This window comes from Dothidotthia symphoricarpi, assembly GCF_010015815.1.
Source record: "Dothidotthia symphoricarpi CBS 119687 unplaced genomic scaffold P153scaffold_11, whole genome shotgun sequence".
Classification (NCBI taxonomy): Eukaryota; Fungi; Ascomycota; class Dothideomycetes; order Pleosporales; family Dothidotthiaceae; genus Dothidotthia; species Dothidotthia symphoricarpi.
In genome coordinates, this window is record NW_022985018.1 from 519265 (window position 1) to 534884 (window position 15620).

Genomic DNA, 15620 nt, shown 5'->3' on the forward strand with positions numbered 1-15620 from the left:
TCTCCGCAAATGTGGTCCATGCGTGTGGACCCACTCGAAATTATTCTGCCGCAAGAAAATCATTGCCGCTGCAACAACATCACGACCGCCGCGCAAGCTCACTCACACGCAAAACATGGCTTCAGGTTTGTCTATGACTTAACCCTAGGGTTTTCTGTATGTATAAATGTTGACCATCTCAGACGATCTTGTGTGGTCCATCATTGGGAGCGACTTCTGCAGCTTCAAACTCAAGACGACCAAGGACCAGACCTTCTGTCGCAACGAACACAATGTGTCTGGCTTCTGCAGCAAACAGTCCTGCCCTCTCGCCAACTCTCGCTACGCCACCATCCGCTCAGACCCCGCGACCGGCAGCCTCTACCTCTACATCAAGGCAATCGAGCGCGCGCATCTTCCCTCGAAATGGTGGGAGCGCATAAAATTGCCTAGCAACTACACCAAGGCTCTCGAACTAGTCGACCAGCACCTAGCATACTACCCGAAGTTTCTCGTCCACAAGAACAAGCAGCGATTGACCAGGTTGACCCAGGTCAACATTCGCATCCGTAAACTGGCCAAGGAAGAGGAGCGCTTGGGCGAGAGGCTCGTGCCTCGATTGGCCCCCAAGGTGCGCAGGCGAGAAGACACCCGAGAAAGGAAGGCGCTCGCCGCGGCCAAGGTCGAGCGAGCTATTGAGAGGGTGTTGATCGATCGCCTCCGTTCTGGCGCTTACGGAGATCGCCCCCTCAATGTCGAGCCAAACGTATGGAAGAAAGTCATGCGAGGCTTGGAGAAGGAGGGTCAGGTTGAGCGCGATGAAGATCTTGACGATGGCGTTGAGGATGATGACGAGTTCGAATATGAGAACGAGCTCGAGCATGGTGTGGGTGAAGTCGAGTATGTCAGCGACATTGAGGGCGAGACAGATGACGAGATGGAGGATTTCGAGGATTGGGTTGGCGGTCAAAGCCCCGATGAGGGTTCTGGCGATGATGATGAGGATGAGAGTGCCAGTGGCAGCGAGGAGGACGAAGAAGAGTCTGATGACGAAGAGACCGCGGCTTTGAAGAAAAAACTCGCAAGCCTCAAGAGGAAGCGACCTGCCGGACCTCCGCCCAAGTCCAAGAAGAAGCCATCGAAAGACTCAAAGGGACCCAGGCGCAACATCGAATACGAAATCGAGAGGGAGCCTGCCGTCAGAGAGGTCATGCGTACATGATATACCCTACATGCTCTTTAGTGTCACGGCGTTGGTGTCCACTTTGTACAGGGGTTTCTAGCAACTCGGAGAGGTCAGGCATGGAAAAGTTCATGGACTTGTGGTTTTGTTGGCCGTTAAGCCGCTTTCCGACAGGGTGTACAATGCTTTGTGACTTGATTTGCTATAATTGTCCTATCTCGTTCTTCCTCAGCAATTCCTATACATCACCGCATCATGCACAATGCCGAATCAGCAGTCTGATACAACCATGCCCTCAGTTGGATGCGATGTCGAAGCCGCAGATAAAGCAAAAGTCGTACAGAATATGAAGAAATGGATGACACGAGCTTCACAACCCACCTTATCACGCGCTCTACCACACACCTTGTCTTCAGACTTTTCCCCTTCCCCAAGAGATTGGTCTGCTAACCCGGGTGCCACCAAGGACAATGTCAAATATTCAACCGGACCAGCAGCCATACCAAACTTCAACAAGAATTCGACGGTACGCGCTCTACCATTCGTTTGTCCAAATATGCCTACAGATCAGTATTCTTGTTCAAGCGACGTATCCAAGACTTCATCGCTCCTAGAGACCATTCTTACGGTGCCAGACGAACGCGGAATGGGTGTTGAAGAAAATGATACTGATCTTGTTCCCGGACACTTCAACGGAGTCGGGCTCGTGGAACGACTTGATCTTCGCGCTGATACTTCTACCCGTAAAGTTCGCCGTGCTGGTATGCAGAGGATACAGACCTTGCAGCTCCAGCGCAAGCAAGAAGCTGCCAAGCGCAAGAACAAACACGGCCATGAAACTTTAATGGGCTTGGAAAGAGCTATACGATGAAGAGCGGAAGAGGGAGATCTTGCAAACATGAAGGGGTTTCGTATGGAGCGGTTGGCTGTCATCGAGGCAGGCGACAGGGAACTTTTGGATCAGGCCATGGACGGGAAGAAATCGGAGATGCCGGGTAATGTTGTGGAAGTGGACGCGGCAATGTGGGGTATCGTGCGTCTGGTGTGCTTTGTGCAACAACCTCTATCCTTTGAGGCGCCTAGTATGATCACTGTGTAAGAGGAGGATAGACAAGGAAAGGACAAAGTTGGGTGAGGGAAGTGAGGATCATGATAGTGTAAGTTATTGATCAATTTAGGTATGGACTGTTCTAGCAGATCCTATATCGACGTCATCGTGGATGTTGAGCAATGATTTCCTCATGTAGCCCGTCATTTGATTGGTACGTCGTTAGTCAGCTGGCTTAGTCAGTTTAGACTGAGCCTCATTATCAATAGCGTTTCCGACAGCTCACAAGAGTAGTTCGCAATCGATCTGTCAACTCAACTTTCTCAGACCACCAAATGCTCCTTTAGTCTACTTTTTGTAGAATCTGTCCAAAGATCATTCTTGTGCAGCGAGTCGATCTTCCTGATCATCGTTGTTTTCACGACTCAGGTAACAAATTGTCGCACTTCGGTACGATCCGATCAAGCGTTTTGCAGGACAACCAAGCACACGCTTAACTAACAGAAACATTTATGTCTCCACTTCGCAAATGCATGCAACGCGGTGTCACATTTTTATATATCCTTGTAATATCAATGTCGCTCTTGAGGTCGTTGTTCAGGCCATCCGTCGAATCCTTCGGTTGATCACCGCGGCACTTCGAAGTGCCATGTTACGACTTCCATACCGCAAATCTTGACGAGCATAGGGTTTCTTCAATTCCATATGCCTTTTCCAGTCACTCCACACTCCAGTTGGATTTTGCACGGAGCCATTATCCTTCCCTCCGAGTCATCGTCGGTCTACGGCACCGGACAACACCTAATAGAGTAAGCCGTAAAAACACAAGAACCGACATGTAGCCGCACCCAATCAGATACTGGTTACCCCAGGTTTCATGGTCCTCATTCCCGCACGCGATACCCCACGGGGTGGGGATGTGCATATCCCCACTCGTGTCTCTGCTTCTTGCACACGTCATTGCTCCGCTTGACTTTGCATTGTAACGATGTGTGCGGCAACGAAGTGCTAATTCGACACTAGAAAGGTTTGGCGTGGTGATGGTCAGGGCAGGGTTACATTCGGCATCCTGCCCGTGGTATTGGTTTCAATGGGGTTTATAAGGATGCGCAGCGCTGTGCAAGAACCGCTTTGCTCAGGCCTCATCTTTCGCGACTGTTTGTGAACAAGAACGCTTGCATTAGGTACGATCGTTCTCTACATCGACTTGGTATATGCATTCAGCTGCAGTCTGCTCTCGTCCCTCGATATGAAGAACTCAAAGTTTTATGGCCTTAGAGGCACAAAACTCAACATCGCGATCGCAGTTGTGGCAGGCACTGATTTTGCCCTGTTCGGCTACGGTAAACATATCACTCCTTGTGTCTTGCACCAACAAAAGCTAATAGGCTCATAGATCAAGGGGTAATGGGGGGCTTACTCACGCTGCCATCGTTCCTCAGGTACTTCCCACAGATTGACACTGTTAATCCGCCTCCTGGAAGCTCTTCAAGTTATGTGGCTACTATACAAGCAATCACCGTGGGCGCATATACCCTAGGCTGCTTCTTCGGTGCTGTGGTGACTATCTGGCTTGGAAATATGCTCGGGCGCAAACGCACAATATTCTGGGGTTCCGTAATCATGATCATTGGCGCCGTTTTGCAAACCTCATCATATGGACTACCTCAACTCATCGTTGGACGATGGGTTACTGGTTTCGGCAATGGTGGGATTTTCCGAGTACTCTCGTCCGACAATGCAGTAGCTGATCCGTGGGTCTAGGCATGAACACGAGCACCGTACCTACCTGGCAGTCTGAAACATCAAAACCTCACCGAAGAGGGCAAATGGTGATGATCGAGGTATGCCGCTACCTTCCCATGAGAAGCATAAACTGACGGATTCAAGGGTTCACTTATCGTCTTTGGTGTCATGTTGAGTTACTGGCTCGATCTCGGCTTCTCGTTCCTGGAGCCTAGCAGTATCGCCTGGCGCTTTCCGATCGGTTTCCAGATCATCCTCGCCGTCTTCATTCTCATCGCCATTCCCGGCCTGCCAGAGTCTCCGCGTTGGTTAATCCTGAAGGGAAGAGAAGACGAGGCACTTGATGTATTGGCTGCCCTAAGCAACCTTCCTCCGGAGGATAAGAAGATTCAACAGGAGTTCTTGGCAGTCAAGGACGTTGTATTTGAGATGTCGAAGGGCGGTTTCAGAGAATGCTTCAAGATGAATCGGAATCGCAACTTTCACCGCACGGTCCTGGGTTATGTGAATCAGGTGTTCCAGCAGGTATGTATCTCGATGGCCCTACCATTCAATGTTGCCTAACACTTTGTGAAGATTTCGGGTATCAACTTGGTCACTTACTACGCCGCAACTATATTCGAGAACTCGCTCGGCATGTCGCCTTTCATGAGCCGCTTGTTGTCTGCTTGTAACGGCACGGAATATTTCATGGCCTCCTGGATTGCCATCTTCACCATCGAGAAGTTTGGCCGACGTTCTCTGATGATATTTGGAGCTGCGGGCATGTCAGTATCTATGGCTATACTGGCTGGCGCCACTAGCAAGATCGGCGACACGAGTTTGGGTCTCCTCGCGGTACGTGACGAACGACTCAACGAAGACGACTATCGCTGATTTTTAGCAGACTGTCATGCTCTTCGTCTTCAACTCCTTCTTCGCTGTCGGATGGCTCGGGATGACGTGGCTTTACCCGGCAGAAGTAACCCCGCTTTCTATTCGTGCTCCTGCTAATGCTATCTCTACAACTGCGAATTGGATCTTCAATTTCCTGGTTGTCATGATCACACCACCGGCTTTTGCAACTATCGGCTACAAGACATACATCATCTTTGCGGTCATCAACGCAGCGATAGTACCCAGCGTGTACTTCTTCTTCCCGGAAACCGCGTATCGCTCGTTGGAGGAAATGGTAGGTTTACCCCCATCATCAATTCTGTACACGTACTTCAACAGACCAAGTAAGCTAACGTGGATCCCAACAGGACGAGATTTTCCATCAAACAACAAACGCCTTCGATGTCATCAAGGTTGCCCAAAACATGCCTCATCGCTATGATAAGCGCGGTAATCTACTCATTGAATACGGTGACACTGAGGAAGCGCGTGAAGTTGAAAGACGGAGGAGCTCCGTAACGGGTGCAGATGTTACGCATCGCGGTGGCATTCTGGGTGGTGAACGAGAAAAAAGGAATGAAGTTGAACATCGTGAGCAGGGTGGTTTGTAAGAAGTCATGATCAGATGAGTGATGAAACTCAAGGCATGGCAATTGCTGTTTCGCTAGAGGAGACCAGGCAAAATTGAGAAATCCAACTATCAACATAATACCCTTGTTTCAGAATCTGTGAGAATGGGGTTTGAATGTTCTCCGGTCTCCGGCTCATGAAAAGAGTCTCAAATGCTGATTGGTCTGCTAAGATGACGACAAACGTCTACCAGTCTACGTCAATGGAATAGAGTGCACGATGTGCGCGATGAGGTGTCACTCTGATCTTATTCGTCAACCACACGATAAGCTATGAGAACATGACATAAGAACCCTGGAAGCCTTGAGTATGATGTATCGGAAGATATGACTTGGCCGAATCGCGTAGTTCGATCTGCTTGTTGTCGAATCTCATAACACTACCAATAAATCGACAACTATCCTAGGGAGCCTGAACCTGCGACGCCGGAGAATTCTTGGATCTCACATGGTACTTCTTGAATTTAAGGGCATCGTACCCGGCTTCCCATGTTTGCCAGTTATCAAGTACCGCAGGATCCGTCCGGATCCTCATCTTGTGCTCATACTCAGACACAATCTTACCCAGTTGGCATCCGTAGACTCCATCCTTACATGCTTTGATGATCGCTTTACCCAGAGATGCCGCGTCCGCGATGCTGTGATTCAGTCCCTCTGACGTGTGTGGCATCATTGGATGCGCGGCACTTCCGATCAACGTGACATTCTCATGGGCGTAATCCTATTTGCGTGGCTCCCAGATATCGAGGTTGACTTTTCTCGCATAGACTTCATCCTTCCAGTAGTTGTCCCCGACTCCCTCGATCATGTCTCCGAGGCGTTTGCAAAAATGCTCTGCAAAAGTTTCCAATTGCTGAGCAATATCTGCTTTTGGCCAGTTTCCGGTAAGTATGGAGAAATCAAAATCAGGGAAGGTCTGGTGTTTCCAACTCAATCTGATACACACATTGAAGAAAGACTCATCGTTTCTCCAATATAGTCCAGTAGTCGAAAAGGAGCCGCAGATTCCACTAGCCGGTTGTGAGTTTTGGATCAAGTAAAGGTTCTTTTTGAAGACCCATTGAGCCAGCTCTGAAGGTAGGTCGGTGATCATCTCTAGCATGCGATACTGTGATGGCTGTGCTCGGCCTTCGTCCTTACTATTGAATAGTATATCTCTTACACTCGAAAATGTTCCATCCGCGCCAACCACGAGTGATCCCAGCTGCGAATTCACATTTTCGAAGTGTGCAATGACGATAGGCTTTGCGGTGTTGTCCTCAGGGGGTACATGAGAAATACCGGTTAATTTGTGCCCCCATCGAATATCCAAACTGTTATTCGATGTTTTCGGATTCAGGATACCGGTCAACAACATCCAAATCCTCCCTTTTTGTATTCTGAGCATTTTCTGAGAGTTTTCAAAATGTGCTCCGGTAGCAGAAGGAAGGCTAAAGAAAGGATAGGTATCCTCTTGTCGTGGGGTAACCTTCGAAGCCCTCAGATTTTGAAAGACGTATGGTAGCAAGCAAGATTTGAAATCCTTCAAAGCCCAATCAACCGTGACAGCTCGTTGGCGCAGCATCGAAGAATGCAGCTCGGTGGGATCGGATTCGAAGACAATGCAGGATATGTTGGCCTTCTTCAGAGCATGTGCCAGCGTCAGTCCGGCTATCGAGGCGCCGATGATGATGATCGGGCAAGTAGACAATTGCACCTCATCTGGTACGTCCAAGGCTATCCTCATCGTGCGAGTTGATCAGGCCGATCGATTAGGTTGAACTGGTCTGAGGCTGTCCAGCTTGTATGGACAGGATAGTGCTGAGCCGTAGTCGGCGATGACGATCTGATTTGTAAGATAGCAATGATCGGGAGCGCAGATACGAGATGTGTGGAACAAGTAATAACCAAACGAAATGATAACAGAGAATCGTGTAACAAGGATGAAAGTGATAGCCCTGCCCAGATGGATGTCGCAGATTCTTTGAAGTGGCGTCATTTCCTGGTGCATTGAACGGCTGGAAGTTACACATAAACTTGCCTTCCCTCTTGGCATGACATCGAAGGTGGGAAGGAGACAACCTGTACGTACATATCATCGAAGCTAGCACCACCCCAACATTGTCGGAAGAAAGGTCTAAAAAAGTCTTATAGATTGTGTACAGTCTAGCTAAACCTACCAAAGATATCCATATACACGAAAGAAACTTACACTAATACTTCTAGATCTTACCAAGAACACAGTCTACTTTACACACTCACCTCTCTCTCCTTCATGCTATGCCATAGCAACAATCCGCTTACCCAAGTCCAGAATCTACTCTCTCACTACGTATAAACACCTTTATAAGCTGCTTTTCTTACCAAGGTTTAACGCGTTTTAGGCGTCTTAGCATGTGTGCGTGATTTGATGGGTGTTGTTGGCGCTGGAAGAATTGGCTGCTTATGCTCACCTTGTTGTTGAGGTGGAGATGCACTTGGTGAATCCTGTTTTGGTGAGTTGTTTGCTGGACTGGTTACTGAAGGACAGTATTCGGAAGAAGAAGAACAGTCGTCGGTAGAAGAGGGATAGTCGTCGTCGTCGTCGTCGTCGGAAGAAGGTTCTTCGTGACAGGACAGCTGATTTTCGAAAGGAGATGTACCCACGACTGGTACAAAGACATCAGCCTGACAGGGTATACAAGTCTCGATAGCAGACGAGATTTCAGCAATGGCCTTGCCTTTGTCTCCATCTATGCTGAAGTTGTCTTCCACGGCTACCAGAGTTAGATGATCCAATACCGTAGTCGTTCCATACTTACTCTTCTAGTACGTACCTGGAGAAAGCGACGGAGCCGAGACAGGGGATGCTGGAGGTGGGCTTGAGATGCTTCCCAGTGGAGAGACCATAGTGCTAGACGCTGGTGAAGCGTAACGCTCATCTTCGGTTTCCGAGACCTCGAACACTGGACACGAAAAGACGCCCTTCGCAGGTGAGGTAGGAGGGCGCTCTTCCTCCACGTTCTTGACAACTAGCTTGAGAGAGGTTGCCGACATGTTAGTTATGCGCAGCAGCGGTCTCCTATGCTTGAGGTCAATCTCAATCCCAAGCTTGATCGACTTGGAGGAATCCGGAATGGAGCGCCGCTTTTTTCTTGATTTTGCTGCGTTGCCATGACGTTTCAGGCTCTTAGCAACGCCGTACTCTTCAGTGTCCGCCGCAGGATCAGGTTGGGGTGTGTAGTCCTTGCGAACGGGTGACAGCGAAGTACTACCCTCGTCGACGCTGGGAGGACCAAGCAGAGACGGTGATGCCGGCTTGACAACTTTGGGTCCCGGAGCTGGCGTCGACGTAGCGGCCTTCTCACCCAAGTCTGAAGACACAGGTGAAGAGTAGAGATTGGGGTCGTCATACGAGACACCATAGCTGATTGAAGGAGCCCAGGTTGGGTGAAGAATAGGAGTCGGTGTGACAATCGCGTCATCAGAGTCTGAGTCAAACGGGGCGCTGTAGCTGCTGCGACCTCCGCAAGATGGAATGGGGCAGGTGGGGTGGCCGACGGGGAGGTGTTGAACCTGAGGTTGTATGGAGCTGTCGTCGACGTCCATCGTGTCCTCGCCCGGCTCTTGGCTTCCATGCTGCGACTGTTCCTGGGTGGGTTGAGCGAGATCTGGACCCTCCAAAGGATGCTGAACCTCGTCCTCCATTTCATCGTGATCATCATCGTGGATATCTTCCTCAACCACCTCATCCACCTTCTTCGTCCACACCCACCTTCTCTTCCTCTCGCCCCCCACCTTCCCCTCTCCATCCTCCTCCCCGTCCCCACCGACCCTCTTCCTACACTCCGCAACCACAATCCCCGCCTCTCTACGCGACAAATGCCTCTCCAACATCCCCCGAACCAACCCCTCAATCTCCCCCACCAACGTCCCCGGATTCATCAACCGCTCCTCCGACATGCCCTCCACGCACTTCAGCACATGGAACACCGCGAGCTGGATCTTCTCCTTGTTGCTACGGTAGCGCTGGAAGAAGAAAGCAAGCGCCGCGCCGCTCGTGAAAGCGAGCAGGAGCTGTGCATGGTGTGTGAGGGAGAGCGGGAGGGGAGCTTCGTTGAAGAGGTAGCGGGTGATGAGTTTGGCTTTGGTGGAGAGGGAGAGAAGGGGTTGGAGGGTTGTGGAAGGGGGTATCATATCTGTTGAGGGGAGAATCATCGATGAGTGTTTGCCGCCGGGGCTGGGTGTGTGATCTTTTCGTTCGAATGAGTTGGTTGAGTTGAAAAGCGAGAGACGAAGAGTTGTGCTGGTAGAGTTTACAGATCGTGGCCGCGGACGAATGATATAATGAGTGAGCGTGGTATCGTGTGAGTGTATCCGTGCGCCGGTGTTGGGTGGGGTGAAGGGTGACGGGGGAGGGTTTATATGTTTGTACCGGTAGGTTTAGCATGGGGAAAGTAAAACTTGTAGTGAGACAGGAGATAAGCCAAGTTACAGATGAAAGACTACCAGTGAAAAACATGTGTGTGATCTGGTCACTGCTGTCCAACCACGCTTTAGCACATTTGTGTCGCCATACCTTCAAGAGAGCCTGTGTTTAAGCCATAACACACTATATTTATTGAGTGACAAGAGTGATTTAGTGGACTTGATCGATTATAAAACTTACTTTGCCTATTGAGCCCTCACACTACGCCTCTGGGTATATGCACCATCGTATCTACGTCTACATCAATAATACTCCCACTAATCAAGACTCTTCCGCGCTCTCCCTACTCTCCTGCTCAGCTTCTCTCGTCCTCTTAGCCCTCTCCTCAGCCGCCTTCGCAAGCACTTCCCTCCTACTAAGTCCCATCTGTACACTCCCCCCAGCATTACTCGCCACTACGCCCGACCCTCCTCTTCCACCCAGTACAAACTCGCCCCCAGTCCACCCTCCATGATCACACACTTCATCTTCCCCAGGCCCAGGTTCATAAAACTCCTCGCTGCCCACGCTATTCCCGCCACTCCTCCAGTCATCTCGATCAACCTCGCGTTCAATCTTCTTACACAGGTCCCAGAAATTTCTGTCATGAGGACCCCACACGTTATGCGCGAGCTCATGACACAGCGTCTTGCGAATAGTTTTATAATCCCTGTACCCATCATACGAATCTGTGCGTAACCGCAACTCAATAACTTCGCCCTGATTTCTATTCAGTCCTAATGTGCGTGACTCCTGGGTAGTGTGCATGGCAGGATCCATCTCCGTGAGCAGCGGAACGCTGAACTTATGCGCCCGCATCGCCGCCTTTATCCCTGCATCGTCGCGCAAGCGCTCGAGAAAACGTAGCGATCGGTCGGGGTTGGGGAGATAGGGTAACGGACGCAAAGTTTGAAACGTGTATTGCGCGTCGTCTCTATTGGGGCGGGTTCGCGCGGGAAGGGCGGCTTTGACGGGGCCTTGGCGGCGGGGCGTCGAGGCAGCGGTGATGGTGGCGTTGAGGGAGGAGACTTCAGCTGTGGTGCTGCCCATGAGGGTTACTTTCTTGGAGGCGAGTTGCGTGAGAGGTAGGGTGGCGTCCTTGAAGGGCGGCTTTTGTAGGCCGAGTTTCGAGCTGACGAGAAACTTTTGGTTTGAGGGAGGAATGGAGAGAGAAGACGCGACGGTTTCGGAGAGATCGGATAACGTGGCATCTTGCGCGAAGAACAGCGTGACGGGCTTGCCGTGGTGGGTGAGAGTGATCTGTAACTCGCCTGCGGGCGCGACGGGAGGGTTGGAGTCTGCCATTTGGACGTCGCAGTGTTCGTGTACGGTGCGATTTACTATTGATGTGTAGTTGTCAGTGGCAGCGAGGATTAGTAGGTGATCAAGAGACTGCACGTTGCAGCGCGTGGCTGGTATATAGCTTTGGTTATGATAGTGACGTTCGCGAGGCTTCCATGGCGTCGACACTCGGACATTTGTCATCACCCATCGTGCACTTGGCTGTCATCATCCACTGCCTTTTGACTTCTAGGAACAATGCTCCATCTACATTCTATGCAATGGACTATCTTTACTCAAAACAGCGTCATATGGGTATCGTTATGTAGCACTGGAATCCGATCCAACATCCAGAACTCCAAGAGAAATCACGCCAGCCATGCCAAAACTCCACACCAATGCAAGACACCACGAAACACAATAGGCTAAGGCCAGCTAGCCCACTAAGTCAGCTGCGCCTGTTCGACTTCTTTCTTCCTCTCTTCTCGCTCCTTGTCTTTCTCTTCCTGTTCATCTCTCGCGTAGTTCCTGACGATCTTTACCCACTCTCTCTTCTCTGCGCTCCACAAATGTCTATCACACCGTAGTCAGTTTCCATCGATTTGAATTTAAACATGGTGTGGCAACATACCCGTTGAAGTTTGTATTTACGAGCGCCGACTCCCTATACTCCGCTACAAGGATCGAATCATAAGCGTATGGTACCTTTGCCGGTACACCCTCAAACATCGTCTCCCGCATGGGATATATCTCATCTGTCTTGTAGTGGTGGTAGTTCTTGCAGCTCCAGATTCCAGGGTTTATATCTGGATGTGTTTCGCTGAGGCCGGTGATGTCGATGAAGAGGCCGTTGCGAACGTCGATCCATCTCGCGTCGATGATGTTCATGCCGTTTCCGCGATCACGTTGCCATATCCATGGGTTCACGTCGAGGAGAAATTCCCGATGCGTATCGCCGTCGGCGGAGACATAAGAGTAGTGCGTTTGGTTGTGAGCTTCGCCTAGATGCTTGAGGGTTGACTCGGAAACTTGGGTGTCGAGATCGAAGTCCCATGGTAGTCGCTGAAGGGTATATTAGTGCCTGTGCATGTGTCTAATGCCGACGAGAATCTACCTTTCCATTCCACCACCATCCGAGCAGTGTGCCGTGCGCGATCCAGGTGTCGAGTTCTTGCTCACGGAAGAAGGTCAGGTATGCGCGGACCATGTGCTTTTGGGTATCAGTTCGTTCTTCGTCAGAGACAACGCCGTGGAAATAGCGTTTATCATAATGGCCGAGCGTTTCGTCACCTCTGAGAACAGTCAGTTCAGTGCTCACGAGGGCTTGACAGATCGGGCCGGTAACTTACCCAGGCTCATGGAAGTACTTCAAGGAATCCGCGTCGCGAGCTGATAATGGCGCCCTCCGTTCTACAGTCCCTTGATCTGGCCAGTTGGACCCCGCAGTCGGTGCCGCCGCCGAGCTCGCCACAAGTGCAATCGCAGCCGTCCATATCGATAGTCTCATTGTGAAGTTCTGGATCTCGTACTCTTGTCGTTTCTTTCCAGTATGGATATCAGTCCGTGGTTGAGAGAAGTGCGTGTCCGTTGCAACCCGTTCGATCTTGCAAGGACCCCAGAACCCCACACAAGTGTACGCGTAACTCTTCCGGCAAGTACCCTTGTGCTGCTCTTTCACGGTAAAAACGGCAATGACGATGTGACGGATGACGCGCACTCCACAGCAGTGATAGCAACGACAAAAACAGAAAAGTCCCACAGTTGAAAGAACAAAAAGAATGGATTAATGGAGACATCAGGCTGCGCAGCAACGGGGTTATCTAAACTCACCGCGCACACGCGGCCTCCCTCATCCTCGTATGCCACCACGATTAAACCCGCCGAGACATCCCTGCTCGTTGCAACGGCGCGCCAAACGGTGAGCGGCCGACAACCGAACACGAAAGGCTTGATCGATCTCCATACGCGCGGCGATTGCGTATCAAGCTTTGGTATGGCCGATGCCGGCTTGGGGTTGGAGTACTACGTGTCGCGTGCTCAGACCGGGTAGGTGTCGCGTGCTCAGGCCGGGTCGGAGGTTAGTTGCTCACATAAAGCCGGGGACTGTTTTATTTCCAGATAATAGTGGAACAGGACGATGTGAATTTGAGTTGAAGTCTTATTCTAATTGGCTATGGCTCACGGAACTTGAAATCGGGCGTGTTTGCAGCTCAAAAAGGGAAAGCACTGGTGGTTGAAAACGAGGGTTTAAGTGACACACGTCATCACAGACAAATCCACGTAAGCTTAACAATGTGACATCTGTCATGAACCATACGTCTCTCAAGACGTACAAAGAGCTAAGCCTTCCGCTCTCTTTAAACGCGGCCATGTTTCATGAACTCCGTCGAGCGATTAGAAGAGTAAGCAGTGTTTAAAATAGAATTGCGGTGCAAGCATCTGGTCAATAACTTATGGTATTACATCTGTCGGCCTTTACTGCGCCCACTCGAAGGTACACGCTCTATCAATTCCTATGCCTTTTGTACGCCAATGAGCCCAATAACGTACACATCGCCTATGAGACATCCATGGCCTCGGTGCCGTTGGGGACAACGAACGATACATGCCCTGCATCGCCAATGAGGCGTTTCTCGGAATCGCTAACGAACTAAGCGAAGTGTCAGCCTTTTTCAAGATCAGGAACATACAAGAATAACTCACCTTTACGCTTCTCGCAGGGTCGTAGAACAGTGCAAAGCTACGTTGCACGTCTGCGATAGAGACGTCCGTCCCTTGCCTCTTCTTGCGTATCAGGTCTGACGTCGTGATAAGATTGCTGGCGTATCTCAGGCCGGTCTCCTGGCCAATCTTGGTAAGCAATGCCAAAGCATCCGGCGAGACATCAACTTCCTCCTCCTGCGCTCTTATTGACAGAATCTGCTGCATCTCTTCTGACGAGTAGGAGTGTGTGCTGACAATGACGACCCGATCTAAAAAGTCCAATGGCAGTCCGTGTGGTGACCTGTAATCTGTCCCCCTTATCTGTGTGTTGCCTCGGTTGCTTGCCATGATGACAATGGGCGCCAACTCGTCTTCGAGGGCGCGGTTGACAAACGAGAAGCACTCAATATCAAGCATGTGAACCTCGTCGATGAATAGCACACCCGGCACGATCTCAGCCTTGCCCTCCTCTTTCCATTCTGCTACCTTGGTATTGATTTGGTCGCGCACCTCGCTTCGGATCTCGCCTGTGTCGCCTGAGAAGAGGGCCAGAAAGCCTTGGGTCCGGGAGTTTATGACATCAATCTCGTGCAGGCTGACTGTGTGTACCACTTCGCGCCGCTGCTGGAGCTCGCCTTCCGGGCACTGCACGAACTTGGTGTCGATGCCCATGGCGTCGTAGTCCCTCGAACGCGTGTACGAACGGCCGAGTTTTGAGATCTTGCCCGAAGCCTTGTCAATGGAAATGATGTCGCCTGCCATAATTTTCTCCTTGGTCATGGCGTCAATCATCTTGGTGCCCATGTCGTAGATGGTCTCCATATCAGTTGTCTTGACGGTAAGCTTGCCCTGCTTGTTGCTCTGCACGCCTGTCAGCACTTGTATACGGCAGGGTGTTTACTTCAACCTACCCCTGTCACGCTGCGGTCGATCTGGATCTCGACGACCTCGCCCTCAATGACCTCGCTCTCCTCCGTGATCCGTACGCCAATGGACTTGCGGAAAGCTTGTGTGAGCGCTTCGGTCTTTGACATCTCCAGCGAAAAGATCTCGGATGAGGCAAGCATGGTGAACGGGACATCTGGACCCAGCGACTGCGCCATGCCCATTGCGATGGCCGTCTTTCCTGTGCTGGGCGGACCAGCGATGAGAACCGCACGCCCCGCAATTTTGCCCTCCTGCGCCATTCTCAGTATGACTGCCGCCGCTTTACGCGCCTTCTCCTGTCCAACAAGACCCTGCGACGACGGCTTGGGCTCGAGCGTGTCCGGTTCGACGCCGAGGCCGCGAATGTGCGAATGCGCCGCGATGAGGTTGAGCCCGCGCAGCTCTTTGCCTTCGGCGATGGTCGTGATAGGCTACATAGTGTAAGCAGGGCTTTCTGGGGCGACTATTTCCACTTACGACAGCCATGGTGATATATGCGCAGAATGTGAAGAATGTTTGCTCTCACTACTGACCGCGATTTGTCGCGTTTGGAAGCGCTCGGACCCCATGACGCTCTAAACCTATCTTGTCCGACCATGTCTCTCACCGCGAAGTTTAGAGCCTGGGTGCATGTCTTATCTATAAAAGCAGGCAGATTTTCTTTCACACGCTTTATCTGTTTTGCAACTTGCAAATCCCATGCTCAGATTCCTTTACTAGCGTGACTGGCAGACGCCTTCCTCACACAAGCAGGTACGTCATGATCTGCTCACAGGCAATCGAATGTCCTCGGTCTGCCAAGCTTGGCTTACCACCATTTTC

The 15620-nt window shown here is 50.9% G+C and overlaps 8 protein-coding genes across 8 annotated transcripts; 3 read left to right on the top strand and 5 right to left on the bottom strand.

Annotated features, from left to right (window-relative positions):
• Nucleotides 1-115: 115 nt before the first annotated feature.
• Nucleotides 116-1201, top strand: P153DRAFT_386080 (Mak16 protein; the record flags this gene model as incomplete). Its single annotated transcript, XM_033670494.1, has 2 exons — nt 116-125; nt 183-1201. 2 exons carry the CDS (start codon nt 116-118, stop codon nt 1199-1201), a joined length of 1029 nt encoding a protein of 342 aa, XP_033523268.1.
• A 102-nt stretch (nt 1202-1303) lies between these two features.
• P153DRAFT_367201 (uncharacterized protein) lies at nt 1304-2323 on the top strand. Its single transcript, XM_033668210.1, has one exon. It carries the CDS (start codon nt 1425-1427, stop codon nt 2031-2033), a length of 609 nt encoding a protein of 202 aa, XP_033523269.1. The 5' UTR covers nt 1304-1424; the 3' UTR covers nt 2034-2323.
• A 1136-nt stretch (nt 2324-3459) lies between these two features.
• On the top strand, nt 3460-5443 carry P153DRAFT_376241 (MFS sugar transporter-like protein; the record flags this gene model as incomplete). The annotated part of the gene is made up of 7 exons (XM_033669644.1): nt 3460-3553; nt 3607-3918; nt 3975-4054; nt 4101-4481; nt 4533-4793; nt 4843-5127; nt 5201-5443. 7 exons carry the CDS (start codon nt 3460-3462, stop codon nt 5441-5443), a joined length of 1656 nt encoding a protein of 551 aa, XP_033523270.1.
• Nucleotides 5444-6182: 739 nt separating this feature from the next.
• P153DRAFT_357382 (uncharacterized protein) lies at nt 6183-7187 on the bottom strand (the record flags this gene model as incomplete). The annotated part of the gene is made up of 1 exon (XM_033666727.1): nt 6183-7187. The coding sequence occupies one exon, from the start codon at nt 7185-7187 to the stop codon at nt 6183-6185; it is 1005 nt and encodes a 334-aa protein (XP_033523271.1).
• Nucleotides 7188-7602: 415 nt separating this feature from the next.
• On the bottom strand, nt 7603-9779 carry P153DRAFT_397104 (uncharacterized protein). Its single transcript, XM_033671529.1, has 2 exons — nt 8257-9779; nt 7603-8196 (listed from the first exon to the last, which is right to left on the bottom strand). The coding sequence occupies exons 1-2, from the start codon at nt 9635-9637 to the stop codon at nt 7811-7813; spliced, it is 1767 nt and encodes a 588-aa protein (XP_033523272.1). The 5' UTR covers nt 9638-9779; the 3' UTR covers nt 7603-7810.
• A 211-nt stretch (nt 9780-9990) lies between these two features.
• P153DRAFT_367204 (WLM-domain-containing protein) lies at nt 9991-11355 on the bottom strand. Its single transcript, XM_033668211.1, has one exon. It carries the CDS (start codon nt 11190-11192, stop codon nt 10170-10172), a length of 1023 nt encoding a protein of 340 aa, XP_033523273.1. The 5' UTR covers nt 11193-11355; the 3' UTR covers nt 9991-10169.
• A 262-nt stretch (nt 11356-11617) lies between these two features.
• Nucleotides 11618-12558, bottom strand: P153DRAFT_263385 (uncharacterized protein; the record flags this gene model as incomplete). The annotated part of the gene is made up of 4 exons (XM_033662847.1): nt 11618-11741; nt 11800-12230; nt 12283-12460; nt 12518-12558. Coding segments are annotated over 4 exons (774 nt in total), but the record flags the coding sequence as incomplete, so codon positions are not given.
• A 1012-nt stretch (nt 12559-13570) lies between these two features.
• On the bottom strand, nt 13571-15618 carry P153DRAFT_341221 (TIP49-domain-containing protein). The gene is made up of 4 exons (XM_033665914.1): nt 15276-15618; nt 14783-15229; nt 13872-14732; nt 13571-13818 (listed from the first exon to the last, which is right to left on the bottom strand). Exons 1-4 carry the CDS (start codon nt 15282-15284, stop codon nt 13726-13728), a joined length of 1410 nt encoding a protein of 469 aa, XP_033523275.1. The 5' UTR covers nt 15285-15618; the 3' UTR covers nt 13571-13725.
• Between the last annotated feature and the right edge of the window lie 2 nt (nt 15619-15620).